Source organism: Myotis yumanensis, unplaced genomic scaffold, assembly GCF_028538775.1.
Source record: "Myotis yumanensis isolate MYYU_CA2020_CCGP unplaced genomic scaffold, mMyoYum1.0.hap1 SCAF_4, whole genome shotgun sequence".
NCBI classification, from domain to species: domain Eukaryota; kingdom Metazoa; phylum Chordata; class Mammalia; order Chiroptera; family Vespertilionidae; genus Myotis; species Myotis yumanensis.
This window is the reverse complement of record NW_027223755.1, coordinates 67,328,730-67,344,819: the sequence shown is the minus strand read 5'-3', so window position 1 is coordinate 67,344,819 and position 16,090 is coordinate 67,328,730. Positions and strand designations below refer to the sequence as shown.

General features: G+C 40.4%; 1 protein-coding gene across 3 annotated transcripts in view; it reads left to right on the top strand.

Annotated features, from left to right (window-relative positions):
• Nucleotides 1-16,090, top strand: part of PGGT1B (protein geranylgeranyltransferase type I subunit beta) — a 46,112-nt gene that overhangs the window by 8,487 nt on the left and 21,535 nt on the right. For all 3 annotated transcript variants that reach the window (XM_070412484.1, XM_070412482.1, XM_070412483.1), the window contains exons 3-5: nt 9,892-9,959; nt 11,614-11,765; nt 14,976-15,108. In XM_070412484.1, coding sequence (XP_070268585.1) covers nt 9,892-9,959; nt 11,614-11,765; nt 14,976-15,108 — 353 coding nt within the window. The remainder of the gene's footprint in view (nt 1-9,891; nt 9,960-11,613; nt 11,766-14,975; nt 15,109-16,090) is intronic.

Below are 16,090 nucleotides of genomic sequence, written 5' to 3'. Positions count from 1 at the left end.
TTAAAATGTAAATATAATTCCTGTGGCTAACTCGAGCATGTTGCAAGTTTAAAAAATTGTAGAGCACCTTTTTGGAAGTACTGTGATCAAGAGTTTATTACAGCCAAAACCGGTTTGGCTCAGTGGATAGAGCATCGGCCTGCGGACTGAAGGGTCCCGGGTTCGATTCCGGTCAAGGGCATGTACCTGGGTTGCGGGCACATCCCCAGTAGGAGATGTGCAGGAGGCAGCTGATCGATGTCTCTCTTTCATCGATGTTTCTAACTCTCTATCTCTCTCCCTTCCTCTCTGTAAAAAATCAATAAAATATATTAAAAAAAAAAAAAAAGAGTTTATTACAAAGATCCCACAGTGGAGAGGGTCGGAGGGAGACCGCATGGCAGACAGCCACGTCTCTTGGGACAGACACAGACCCTGACCGGGGTAAGGAGTTCCGCGGGTTTGCTGGCGCCAGGAGATTTGAGATTTGGATTTTGTGATTGCGGAGAACTGAGACTAAAAGGGGCATCCTGAGGAACTGACCAGACCATGCAGTGCCCATAAGAGAGGAGCGTTTCCCAGATCATGCAGTGCTGGTAAGAGAGGAGCGTTTCCCAGACCGCAGATCCAAGCAACAGCAGCCCCCTGATCACTGCAGCCTCCTGATCACCACAGCCTCCTGATCACCACACCCTCTGTCTGTGGAACAGCAGCTGTACGTGAAGCCTCCCCCCACCAGCCAGAAGAGCCAACACAGCTGTGAACAACACCCACCAGAGGAGCTGCTGCCAACTGGAAAGCAGCTGCTACCGCAACCGTCTGAGCAGCAACCACAACCCAAGGAGCCCCTGCCACCCAGGGAGCAGCCACTGAACATCTCAACATCTACATATGTCAGCGAGATCAAACATGGGTAGGCAAATAAGGTTCCTAGAGTACATGCACCAGATGTTCAAGAAGCAAGAAGAAACAGATGAAAAACTCAACTACTTATGCAAGAAGCTAGAAGAAACAGATGAAAAAATCAACAACTTAAGTAAGTCCCAAGAAGAAATGAAGAGCGACATAGCTTCAATAAAAAACTCCATTGAAAGTATCAACAGTAGACTGGGAGAAGCGGAGGACCGAATTAGTGAATTAGAAGACAAGGAAGCAAAACACACTCAAACTGTACGGCAAATGGAGAAAAAAATTAAAAGACAGGAGGAGAGCCTAAGAGAGCTTTGGGACAACATGAAACGAAACAACATACGAATAATAGGGGTGCCAGAACAACAGAAAGATGAACATGGATTAGAAAACCTATTCGAAGAAATAATATCAGAAAACTTCCCTGAGGTGGGGAAGAAAAAAGTCACACAAGCCCAGAGAGTCCCAAACAAGGTGAACCCGAAAAGACCCACACCAAGACACATCATAATTACCATGGCAAATGTTCAGGATAAAGAGAGAATCTTACAGGCTGCAAGAGAGAGACGGAAAGTAACATACAAGGGATCTCCCATTAGATTATCAAATGATTTCTCAACAGAAACACATCAGGCCAGAAAAGAATGGACGGAAATCTACAAAGTGATGCAAAGCAAAGGACTGAATCCAAGAATACTCTATCCAGCAAGGCTATCATTCAAAATTGAAGGGGAAATAAGAAGCTTCACAGACAAAAAAGGGCTAAGGGAGTTTATCACCACCAAGCCAGCCATGCAAGAAATGCTAAAGGGACTGGTGTAAAAAGAAGAAATATCAAGCTCAGAAAGAAAACAGCCACACACACACACAAAAAAAGAAATGGCTACAAACAAGTACCTTTCAATAATAACTTTAAATGTAAATGGACTAAATGCTCCAACCAAAAGACATCGAGTGGCTGAATGGATAAAAAAACATGACCCATACATCTGCTGTCTACAAGAGACCCACCTCATTAGAAGGGACTCACACAGACTGAAAGTGAAGGGATGGAAAAATATCTTTCACGCAAATGGAAAGGAAAAGAAAGCTGGGGTAGCAATACTTATATCTGACAAAATACATCTCAAAGTGAAGGCCATAACCAGAGATAAGGAAGGCCACTTCATAATACTAAAGGGATCAATACAACAAGAAGATATAACCCTGGTAAACATATATGTACCCAATGCAGGAGCACCCACATACATAAGAAAACTTCTGGAAGATATCAGGGGAGAGATCAACAACAATACAATCATAGTAGGGGACTTTAATACACCACTGACATCACTGGATAAATCCGCTAGACAAAAACTCAGCAAAGAAACAGCAATCCTAAATGACTCACTAGATCAGATGGACTTAATTGACATCTTCAGAACACTTCACCCCACAGCTGCGGAATATACATTCCTCTCAGGTGCTCATGGGACATATTCAAAAGTAGACCACATATTGGGTCACAAGCAAAGTCTCCACAAATTCAAGAAGATTGAAATCATAAAAAGCTTCTTCGCAGACCACGATGGCATAATGTTAGAAATAAACTACAATAAAAACAACCCAAAATACTCAAACACTTGGAAGCTGAATAGCATGTTATTAAATATTGATTGGGTTACCAATGACATCAAAGAAGAAATTAAAAACATCCTGGACACTAATGACAATGAAAACACAACAATCCAAAACCTCTGGGACACAATGAAACAGTCCTGAGAGGAAAGTTTATAGCTCTACAGGCCTATCTCAAAAAACAAGAAAAAATGGTAGTCAATCATCTAACTCTACAACTCAAAGAATTAGAAAGAGAGCAACAAGAAAACCCCAGAGTGAGCAGAAGGAAGGAGATAATAAAGATTAGAGCAGAAATCAATGAAATAGAGACCAAAAAAACAATACAGAAAATCAATGAAACCAAGAGCTGGTTCTTTGAAAGGATAAACAAGATTGACAAACCCCTAGCCAGGCTCACCAAGAAGCAAAGAAAGAGGTCCCAAATAAACCAAATCAGAAATGATAGAGGCGAAATAACAACAGACCCCACAGAAATACAAATGATTGTTAACCAATACTACGGGCAACTCTACTCCAACAAACTAGACAACCTGGAGGAAATGGACAAATTCCTAGAAAAATACAACATTCCAAAACTCAATCAGGAAGAATCTAAAAACCTCAATAGGCCAATAACTATGGAAGAAATTGAAGCAGTCATCAGAAAGCTTCCAGCAAACAAAAGCCCAGGGCCAGACAGCTTCACAGGGGAGTTCTACCAAACATTCAAGGAAGAACTAAAACCTACCCTCCTCAGACTACTACAAAAAATTCAAGAGGAAGGAACGCTTCCAAGCTCATTCTATGAAGCCAGCATCACCCTAATACCAAAACCAGGTAAAGACATCACAATGAAAGAGAATTACAGGCCAATATCCCTCATGAACATAGATGCCAAAATCCTCAACAAAATCTTAGCAAATCGGATCCAGCAGTACATCAGAAGGATCATACACCATGACCAAGTAGGATTTATCCCAGAGATGCAAGGATGGTACAACATCCGTAAATCAATAAATGTGATACATCACATAAACAAATTGAAAGAAAAAAACCACATGGTCATATCAATTGATGCAGAAAAAGCATTCGACAAAATCCAACACCCATTTTTGATAAAAACTCTCAGAAAGGTGGGAATAGAAGGATCATACCTCAACATAATAAAAGCCATATATGACAGGCCCACAGCCAACATCATACTCAATGGACAAAAACTAACACCATTTCCCCTAAGAACAGGAACAAGACAGGGATGCCCACTCTCACCACTCCTGTTCAACATAGTACTGGAAGTATTAGCCATTGCAATTAGGCAAGAAGAAGAAATAAAAGGCATCCAAATTGGAAAAGAGGAAGTAAAACTGTCCTTATTTGCAGATGACATGATATTATACATACAAAACCCTAGAGACTCCACATCAAAAAGCTACTAGACTTAATACATGAATTTGGCAATGTAGCAGGATACAAAATTAACCCCAAGAAATCTGAGGCATTTCTATACACCAATAGTGAACTTTCAGAAAGGGAGATCAGAAAAACAATCCCATTTACCATCGCACCAAAAAAATTAAGATACCTAGGAATAAACTTAACTAAAGAGGTTAAAGACCTCTACTCAGAAAACTACAGGACGTTGAAAAAAGAGATAGAGGAAGACATAAACAGATGGAGGAACATACCATGTTCTTGGATTGGTAGAATCAACATCATTAAAATGTCCATACTACCCAAAGCAATCTATACATTCAACGCACTTCCCATTAAAATACCAATGGCCTTCTTCAAAGATCTAGAACGAACTCTCCAAAAATTCATCTGAAATAAAAAAAGGCCCCGAATAGCTGCAACAATCCTGAGAAAGAACAAAGTAGGTGGGATCTCAATGCCAGATATCAAGCTGTATTACAAAGCCACTGTTCTCAAAACTGCCTGGTACTGGCACAAGAACAGACATATAGATCAGTGGAATAGAATAGAGAGTCCAGAAATTAGCCCGAACCAATATGCTCAATTAATTTTTGACAAAGGAGGCATGAACATACAATGGAGCCAAGATAGTCTCTTCAATAAATGGTGTTGGGAAAATTGGACAGACATATGCAAGAAAATGAAACTAGACCACCAACTTACACCATACACAAGAATAAACTCAAAATGGATAAAGGACTTAAATGTACGACAGGAAACCATAAAAATTCTAGAAGAATACAAAGGCAACAAAATCTCAGACATATGCCAAAACAATTTCTTCACTGATACAGCTCCTAGGGCAGTTGAAACTAAAGAGAAAATGAACAAATGGGACTACATCAAAATAAAAAGCTTCTGCACAGCAAAAGAAACCATCAACAAAACAACAAGAAAACCCACCTTGTGGGAAAACATATTTGCCAAGGTCATATCTGATAAGGGCTTAATCTCCAAAATTTATAGGAAACTCATACAACTTAACAAAAAGAAGATAAACAATCCAATCAAAAAATGGGCAAAGGATCTAAATAGACACCTTTCAAAAGAGGACATTCAGAAAGCCAAGAGACATATGAAAACATGCTCAAAGTCACTAATCATCCGAGAGATGCAAATCAAAACAACAATGAGGTACCATCTCACACCTGTCAGAATGGCCATCATCAACAAATCAACAAACGACAAGTGCTGGAGAGGATGTGGAGAAAAAGGAACACTTGTGCACTGCTGGTGGGAATGCAGACTGGTGCAGCCACTATGGAAGGCAGTATGGAGGTTCCTCAAAAAATTGGAAATGGAACTCCCATTTGACCCTGTGATCCCACTTCTAGGAATATATCCCAAGAAACCAGAAACACCAATCAGAAAGGATATATGTAACCAGATGTTCATAGCAGCACAATTCACCATAGCTAAGATCTGGAAACAGCCTAAGTGCCCATCAGTAGATGAATGGATTAGAAAACTGTGGTACATCTACACGATGGAATACTATGCTGCTGTTAAAAAGAAGGAACTCTTACCATTTGCAACAGCATGGATGGAACTGGAGAGCATTATGCTAAGTGAAACAAGCCAGTCAATGAAGGAAAAATACCACATGATCTCATTCTTTCATGGATAATTAAGACCATTACAAACTTTTGAACAATAATAAATACAGTGGCAGAGCTGCCTCAAACCGATTGTCGGACTTCAGTGGTAAGGCCAGGGAGGGTTGGGGGACAGGAGGGAGGGGAGTAAGAGATCAACCGAAGGACTTGTATGCATCCATATAACCATAACTAATGGACATAAGACACTGGGGGGTAAGGGAGGGCAGGGGCTTGTCAAGGGGGGGGGGGGGGGAAGGACACATATGTAATACCCTTTGTAATGCTTTAAGTAATAAAAAAAATAAAAATAAAAAAAATCCCACAGTGGTTGGTTTATGGTCCAAACTGTCCCTAGTCATAGTGTCCGATGGGCCACACCACAAATCTTTTTACGGTCCAACTGTAATTCTAAATTCTCAATTTACTATTTTGTTGGATGAAACACTGTTAAATCTCTAATTTCTATGAAAGAAAGTCTTTCACCTGCCTTTTCTTTCATTAGTCTAGGTCCGATTCTAAAACTAATCTGTGAAATTTAGAAAATAGGTATTTACAAAAACATTTTTAAGCTATTGAATATTACATTTGCCTTGTCTGTGTCTCTCTTGACATCCTGAAAAAGGTTGTATAAGGTGTGTTTTTTTACTAGAAAACCTTGTGTTTCTTGAGACCTGTGAAGAATTATTTCCGTAGTCATAAAATGTAAATGTCAAATTTTACATAAAAATTGCCATATTCTTCACTTGAATTCTGTTTGCTTAGTGCAAAAACCTAACTTTTAAAATCGGGATTAGAAAGTTAGGAAAATGACCAAATCACTTTTGAATTATATTTAAGTGGCATGACCACCATTAATAGTGTCATGGAGCCCTAACTGGTTTGGCTCAGTGGATAGAGCGTCGGCCTGCAGACTGAAAGGTCCCAGGTTCGGTTCCGGTCAAGGGCATGTACCTTGGTTGCCGGCACATCCCCAGTAGGGAGTGTGCAGGAAGCAGCCGAATCGATGTTTCTCTCTCATCAATGTTTCTAACTCTCTATTCCTCTCCTTCTCCCTTCCTCTCTGTAAAAAAATCAATAAAATATATATTTTTTTTAAAAATAGTGTCATGGAATTGTTTTTTCTTTTTTTATATGATTGTCCAGGCCCAATTCTTGGGGCTTTGATGTGGGCTTGGGTTAGGACCTAAGAATCATCTATTTATTTGAAGCTATACAATTGAGTCTGTTAGGCAGCCAGACCTTTCATTTTGCTTTGCCACTACTGAATAGGAACACTAGATGGTGCCATTTAATAATCTCCAAAGAATTTTAAACTATGCCCTGAGTATGTATCCAGTTGTAAATTTAGAATAAATGGGAAGTTTATACTTAACATTTGCTTAGTAACAAAAAAGGACCTAGTATCCTAACTTGCCATCATCCAGTGTCTATTTTGTTTATTCTCTTCTGAGCTTTGATGATAAGTACCATTTGTTTAATTATAAGCATAATGCACATATTTTTAAATTTTCTCTTGGCAGTATATATTTCTCCATGTTGCTACATAGTTCCCCCTAATTATTACTTTAATAGGAGTATAGTATTCCTTTGAGTATATACAGTCTGTTATCTTTGACCTGTCCAACAATCCCTGTGTGATACACAGTAAGAATGGAGAACCACTGATCTGGTGATCCTACACCATGTTAGAGCCATAAAGTCAAACTAGTTTATTTTGTTACATGAAAGCAGTTTAGATAGCAATATATCATAAAAATCCAGATTACTTTAGAAAATGAAATTGGGTAGATGGAAAGAAGCAGCAGCAAAAATGGGAATATGTTCATGGATGTAATGTGTATATGTGAGCTTATGTGTGAGTATGTAGAGAGATGTTATTATAGATGTATTAATAGAGAATATAAGTGTCTAGCTCTCGACTATAAGGAAAAACAATCTCCTTATTTGTGTGCCTGCACATGAAAGACAATTATTATGCTACAAAACTAGCTCCTGCCTGATGACTGGGTCATATCTCAGAGAAAAACTTAAAGTTTTACTATTAAACTCATAATAGACACCAACTATCTGCCACGCATTGTAAAGACACTACAATTGGAGTCCTTTAAAAAACAAAAAGTTATAAACCAGTAAAATGTAAAACTTTTGAGAGTATTTATTTATTCTAAATTTTCACCATTATAATACTGCAGCAAGTGTTTCTGTGCACATGATGTATCATTACTGGATTGAAGGGGGTATGAGCATTTTTATGGGTCCTTATATAATGGCAAGGCTTAAGTGCTTACCAGTTTAAAAGTCTTCAGCAAGGATAAGAGAACCATGTTCATCAAAATTATTGTCACCGTTAGATAATCTTTTTTTTTTTTTTTTTTTGTTAATGGGAGAAGATGCTTGGTGGAGAGTTTTAAATGTGTGGGTAAGGTTTCCTAAATTGTTCAAAGAATTAATGTATAAGATACTATTCTATGTATTTTAGGGGATATAAAGCTGAATAGAGAATAGTACCTGATTTAAAGAATAGAAGAGTAAAAACCAGTTATTATGAATTAGTCATGTACCAGTCATAAGAAATATGAAGCTGGTTTCCTCAGATCAGAGCCTATTTTTAAATCAACTTGATTTTTTATTAGCTCTACATGTCCAGCCTGTTGATACTACATTCCTACCTGATATGTGTACCATGCTGATTTTCTAATAGCTATCAAAACTATAATTATTTTCTTATTGTGGGTGTGACCATTTTTTAATTTTATATTTTTTAAAATTTACTTTATTCCAGTTTTATTGAGATATGGGTACAACTGCTGATTTTGATGCATGTATATGTTACAAAATGATTACTACATAAGGTTAGTTAATACCTCTATCCCGTCACATAATTACCTTTTTTGTGTCTGTGTGGCAATGACACTTAAGACCTTCTCTCTTAATTTTCAAATATACAGTACAGTACTGTTAACTATAGTCATCAAGCTGTATATTAGATCCCTAGAACTTGTCTTACAAGCTTGTATGCTTTGGCCAACATCTCCCTACTTATCCCTAACTCACTTCCCAGTCCCCACTTCCCCCCCTCACCACACACACACACACACACACACACACACACACAGTCCCTGAAAACCACTATCTACTATTTCTACGATTTCAGCTTTTTTATATTTCACATATAAGTGAGAACAGTATTTGTCTTTCTCTAACTTGTTTCACTTAGCACAATGCCCTCAAGGCCCATCCATATTATTGCAAAAGGCAGGATTTCCTTCTTTTTGATGACTTAATAATAGCCCTCTGCACGAGTGTGTGTGTGTGTGTGTGTGTGTGTGTGTGTGTAGAGAGAGAGACATTTTCTTTATCCATTTATCTGTTAATGGATATTTAGATCGGTTATTGTGAATAATGCTGCAGTGAACATGAGAGTACATATACTGTATCTTGTTGAGATAATGATGTCATTTTTTTTTTGGGCTATATACCCAAAAGTAGAATTGCTGGATCATATAGTAATTCTATTTTTAAATTTTTTTAGGAACCTTCATATTGTTTTCTATAGTGGCAGTACCACTTTACATTCCCACCAACGACAGTGCACAAGAGTTCTCTTTTTATGAATGTAACTATATTCTTAAGTTCCCAATTATATTCCATTGATACCTTGAAATATGAAAAATTTTACATAGAAAAAAAAATTGTATGAGTAAACATTTTGAATGAGTAGAGAGAGACTAATTGCCAACTTATAGTGTTCTATATACTTCAAAGAAAAGTGGGTTATTTGACTCAGAATGAGGTCTGTCTAATACTAAAATACAAAGCACATATATTTTCTGTGACCTGATCAGTTTATATCTTTAGCTTGCTCCTCTGTAAAGAGCAATGAGTTAAAGTAAAGACACTGGATGGGAAGTTGGGATTCTAGATCCTTTTGTGTTACTAACCAACAGTTCATTGAACATGTCACTTCTGGGTTTCTGCTTTCAGTTATGTAGAATGAGGGATTGAATATGTTGATCACATGAAAAATGGTCAAATAGGAAAAGTAGAAAAGCATTTTGTAATAGCGAGGTGGGTTGTAAACTAAAGGTACATGGTAGAAAATCATTATTTCATCCTGACTGGTTTGGAAATTAAATGAGGACATTTCTATAAAGTACCTAGGAGAGACCTGGCACATATTAAGCGTTCAGCATTAGCTAGCATGAAAATGGAGATAGTGACAAAGCTTTGGTACTAAAATAGTCTCTTTCTGAATAATTGTGTAATTGAACTGGTTTAGCATCTGTACAAAAGTAAGGGATACTTTAAATAAGTCTAAGTTTTTATTTTCTAGGGTCAAATCTAAATCGCTGTGGTTTCCGAGGCTCTTCATACCTGGGTATTCCATTCAATCCATCAAAGGTCAGTTCTGTTTGGGTCAAGAGGAAAGAGAGAGGAGGTGGGGAGATTTTAGTGAGAAAGAATACTAAGCCAGGATACAGAAAGAACCAAGCTTCCCAGTTTCAATATGGCTGAAAACTGTCTAATCCTTCCTATATAATAAAAGGCTAATATGTAAATTGACCTAACAGTGGAATGACCAGTCGCTATGACACGCACTGACCACCAGGGGGCATATGGTCAACATAGCTGCCCCCTGGTTGTCAGTGCGCTACCACGGGGTGGGGGGTGGGGGGGAGTGGGCCTAAGCTGTCAGTCGGACATCCCCCAAGGCCTCCCAGACTGCAAGAGAGCGCAGGTCGTGCTGAGAGACTCCCCCCTCCCCCAAGTGCACAAATTTCCTGCACTGGGCCTCTAGTAATGTATATTATAAACTGAACTCTTTTTTTTTTTTAATATATTTTATTGATTTCAGAGAGGAAAGGAGAGAGTGAGAAACATCAGTGATGAGAGAGAATCATTGATCGGCTGCCTCCTGCACACCCCACACTGGGGATCGAGCCCACAACCCGGGCATGTGCCCTTGACCAGAATCGAACCCGGGACTTTTCAGGCCACAAGCTGACACTCTATCCACTGAGCCAAACCAATGAGGGCATGAACTGAATTCTTTAAGGGAAAGCTATGCCCACCTTACTTATTGGAAGAATGTACAATATATATACACTGAGATTCCTATTGTCACAAAAATTTTCTCTCTTACTATTTTTTGTGTGTGTTAATGATTAGTGATTCCCTGGAGAAAATGAAAATAAAGCACTCATATGCTGGATACTTGCTCTCTAAGAAGCCCATGAACTTGTATGTGTAGAGAAGGATTTTATATTTGGTTCTCATTTCTTAGTAATAAAAGAAAAACTCGTTTACTAGGGCAGTAATTAAAGACCTAAGTAGTGATGAATTTGTTGACCTTTGTGGCAATAGACAAAATATCTTTAGCATTATAGCCATAGGCTTTGGTACCAGCACATGCAGGTGTAGAAAAAAGTGAGTCCTAACAAAGTGGAAAGCTTTTTTTCTTCAAAGAAGCAGACCCAGCACAGGCTTTTTAGATGTTTCATCTGTGCACAAAATACCAGTATTTTTCTACATTAGGGAGCATAGCAAAACAACATTTTGTCAAAAGGGGTTTCACAAAATAGAAACTATTTTTTTGCTCCTATAGTGGTTACAAGTTAGTATCTGGCTACATTGAGTATGCTAAGGTTTATATCCAGTTGCAATCTGAAGGTAAATGGCATGCTGCAAGTTTTGCTATCATCTGCTTCAAAATTTTGGGAAAAAATAGCAGTGATTTTGGAGAAGATGACATAATTTGATAGAGGCACTACTTCAACTTTTTTCCTCTGCCTTTAGCCATAGACTACTTGCCTATGTCACAGTCATGAATTTGCCAAGGTGTCTCCAACCATGTGTGCCCATTGCTTTTAGCAGGGATTCTGAAAACAAAGGATTCATAAACTGAATATATATAAAGTTGATGTTTGCTTTTCTCAATCAGATGTCTATACAAATTAGTATAGACAACATTTTAATTTTACCTATTTACTGAAATTGTTTAATGAAATAAGTTTTTATTTCATTTTACTAATTAACATATTCATTTTTAATTCAGAATCCTGGAACAGCTCATCCTTATGACAGTGGCCACATAGCAATGACCTACACTGGTCTTTCATGCTTAGTTATTCTTGGAGACGATCTAAGCCGAGTAAATAAAGAAGCTTGCTTAGCAGGCTTGAGAGCTCTTCAGCTGGAAGATGGAAGGTATGGGTCATTCTTTTTTATTTATTTATTTATTTAAAGGAAAGTCCTTCGAAACTAAAGGAAATGACTATAATATTATACTAGAACTTTATAGTTTATCACAAATTATTATTAGTCTGAACTTTTATTCCTTAAGACAGTGATAGGAGGAGAAAGGGATGAGCATTGAATATTCTAGTGTAGGTAGTTTTCTTGACATTTTTAAAGGATAGAAAAAGAAGTTAATGAGTTCATTAATATTTGATGGTTCGTGTGGTGTATCTAACTAAAGAAGAGTTTTCCTAGAGTTTTACGGTGAAACTTTTTTAAGCCCAGGAAGTGATAAAGCAGTAGCTATACTATCTAAACAAAAGACTTTGCAAACAATTGCTGCTGTGTTGTTATTTCTCTGTCCCATCTACTATTATCTCTATTTTCCTGTCAGTATTTTTAAAATCCAGTTCTTGATGAGGGGAAAATTAATGTCAACATATAACATAAATTGACATTAGTTGGAAATACTATAATACTAAACATTTGTGTCATCAGGTACATGTGGCTAATTTCTCAATACTTCCGCACAGTCTGTTTACTGCTACCTTATCCTTATCTATCTACACTAATAAAAGAGAAACATGGTAATTAGCGTACGACCGCTACCCTTCCCATTGGCTAATCAGCATATCCTTATGCAAATTAACTGTCAGCCAAGATGGCGGCTGGCAGCCATGCACTGAAGCGAGCAGGGAGGCTTGCTTCCTCCAGTGACGGCGAACTCCAACGTTCCCCGCCTGCCGCTGCTGGCCTCTCAGCTGCAACTCTAAGCAACTATGTACTATGTTGCAAATAAGAAGCTAAACAAAACCCCAGAAACCGGCTTTCATTCAGCCGGACTTCAGCAAGCCGGACCGCAACATTGTACCGATGTTTTCAGCAGCGAGGCCTCAGAGCTAAAGCTGGCCCAGAATAAAAAAAGAAAAAAGAAAAAAAGGAGCGGTTGGGAGCTTCAGTCACCCACTTCTGGAAAACAGCCCTCAGCCCCTCACCCAGACTGGCCAGGCACCCCAGTGGGGACCCCCACCCTGATCCAGGACACCCTTCAGGGCAAACCAGCCAGCCCCTACCCATGCACCAGGCCTCTATCCTATATAGTAAAAGGGTAATATGCCTCCCGGCACCGGGATCAGCGGAGCAGCGAGGCTCCCGGCACCGGGATCAGTGTGACGGGGCAGCACCCCAACCCCCTGATCAGCCCTGCTCTGTGCCTGATAGGGGGAGCTCCCCAATCCCCTGATTGCCCTGCGGCTCTGTGTTTGACAGGGTGCGGCGCACCAACACCCTGATCGGCCTTGCTCTGTGTGTGACAGGGTAGAGCCATAACTTCTCCATCGGCCCTGCCCTGAGTGTGACAGTGGCGGCACCCCAACCCCCTAATCAGCCTTGCTCTGTGGGTGATAGAGGGTGGCGCCCCAATCCCCCTCCACGGGCCTTGCTGTGTGTGTGACAGGGTAGAGCCATAACCTCCCCATTGGCCCTGCCCTGAGTGTGACAGGGTGCAACGCCCCAACCCCCTGATCCGCCCTGCTCTGTGTGTGACGGGGCAGTGCCCCAGCTCCCCTATCGGCCCTACTCTGTGAGTGACAGGGGGGAGCTCCTCAACCCCCTGATGGGCCCTGCTCTGTGCGTGACAAGGTATGGAGCCCCAACCCCCCTGATGGGCCCTGCTCTGTGAGTGACGGGGCAGCGCCCCAACCCCCTGATTGGCCCTGCTCTGTGTGTGACAGGGGGCAGCGCCCCAACCCCCTGATCGGCCCTGCTCTGTGAGTGACGGGGCAGCGCCCCAACCCCCTGATTGGCCCTGCTCTGTGTGTGACAGGGGGCAGCGCCCCAACCCCCTGATTGGCCCTGCTCTGTGTGTGACAGGGGGTGGCGCCACAACCTCCCCATCGACCCTGCCTTGAGTATGACAGGGGGCGGTGCCCCAACCCCCCAATCGGCCCTACCCTGAGCGTGACTGAGGATGGCATCGCAACCTCCCGATCCGCCCTGCTCTGTGCATGACAAGGGTGGCGCCCCAACTCCCCAGTCGGCCCTGCTCTGAGCCTGACCAGGGGCTGCACCTAGGGATTGGGCCTGCCCTCTGCCACCCGGGAGCAGGCCTAAGCCAGCAGGCCGTTATCTCCCGAGGGGTCCCAGACTGTGAGAGGGCACAGGCCGGGCTGGGGGGACTCCCCCCCCCTCCCCCCAGTGCACAAATTTTTGTGCACCGGGCCTCTAGTATATATATAAAAGCCTAAGCGACCGTTCGACCATCCAACCAGTAGCTGTGACGTGCACTGACCACCAGGGGGCAGGAGCTGCCAAGCTGTGGTGATTTGGCAGCTGTGGTTCTCGGGTGATGCACCCAGAACCAGAGAGGAGGGAACCTGATTCCGGGGTGCATCACCTGAGAACCGCCCTCTCGCAATCCGGGACCCCTCAGGGGATCTTGGAGAGCTGGTTTCGGCCCGATCCCTACAGGCCAGGCCAAGGGACCCCGCCAGTGCATGAATCCATGCACTGGGCCTATAGTCTATAAATAAAGGAATAGATAAGAGGCAGGCGATTACCTCTCTGAAACTAATTAAATAGATAAAAATTAAGTTAAAATACCATGATCAATAAAGTAATTACTGATTGTCTATATATATATATATGTGTGTGTGTGTGTGTGTGTGTATATACATATATATATACACATATATATACACATATATATATATACACACACACACACACACACATACTGTAGTTAGAAGAAATTCCACATAGCAAAACTTGGGTTTGGGAATTTCTTACTATCCAATAGGTTCCAGGTTTTACCTGCTACTTTTTTTTTGCCATTAATTCTCTACCATAGTGTGCCATAGCTGTTTCTGGCTGAGAGCAACTTACTCTGACTGGTGGCATCTGGGAGGAATAACTGTGGTAGTATGTAAAACTACCCAGAAATCAGAACTTTGGAGTAATGATGTAGAAATAGTTTTATATTATTCAAGTTAATAGACCTATTCTTTATTGAACAATACAAGTAGTATATGGTTTTTAAATCTGTTTTTAGATTTTTAAATCCTATTTGTGATAGATTTTTCTGTGACTAAAGATGTGAAGTAGGTGTTTCTAATTCCCCTGCAAAAAAATAAATAAAATTTATTGTACAATGTTAATAGTAAATCTTATTATTGTTTTCAGTTTTTGTGCAGTACCTGAAGGTAGTGAAAATGACATGCGATTTGTATACTGTGCTTCCTGTATTTGCTATATGCTCAACAATTGGTCTGGCATGGATATGAAGAAAGCCATCAACTATATTAGGAGAAGTATGGTGAGTTGTGTGGCTAAATTGACTTTTTAAAATATGTTTTTATTAATTTTAGAGAGAGAGGAAGGGAGATTGAGAGAAAGAGAAACATCAATGAGAGAGAAACATCAATTGGCTGCCTCCTGCACACCTCCTACTGGTGATTGAGCCCACAGCCAGGCCATGTGCCTGACTGGGAATCAAACTGGGGACCTCTTGGTGCATGGGAGGACACTCAACCAACTGAGCCATGCTGGCCAGGACTAAATTGACTTTTTAAAATGTTGTTATTGTTGGTATATGGGGGCTATTGCATGCCTCATCTCTTCCAGCAAGAGTTTGGAAATAAGGGTAATAAGATTGCTTTCTGGGTATGTCATATATTAGACCAGTCATATAGAAATAGTCTTCAAGGACAGATTTTCTCCTTGACCATTAAAATTAAAATGTGATCTGATTGTACCTAAAGAAACTATGTATTGCCCTAGCTGGCTTGGCTCAGTGGATAAAGCGTCAGCCTGCGGACGGAAGGGTCCTTGGTTCGATTCCAGCCAAGGGCACATACATGCCTGGGTTGCGGGCTCAATCCCCAGTGCGGGGCAAGCAGAAGGCAGCCGATCAATGATTCTCTCTCATAATTGATGTTTCTATCTCTCTCTCCTCCCTTTCTCTCTGAAATCAATAAAGAAATACATTTTTTTAAAAAAAGAAACTGTATTTTTCAGAAAGAGAATGGTCTGCCTTAGAAGCAGGAAAGTAGTAAAATCTCAAAGGCAAATATTAATAGTCCATCCTAGCAGGGACCACTGAGGAGCCTTGGCCAAGCATAATGGGAAATTATGGCATCCTTGGTGAGATGATTCCTATATTGCATGTGAGGTGTGAGTTCCTTAAGCCATTTTGACTTGCAAGACCCAAGTATAACAAGATTGACTGGGCTGACAATAAATTTTTTTAATCACTTTTGGTTTCTTAGTAATTTTTTTTTAATCTAAGATTTATTTTA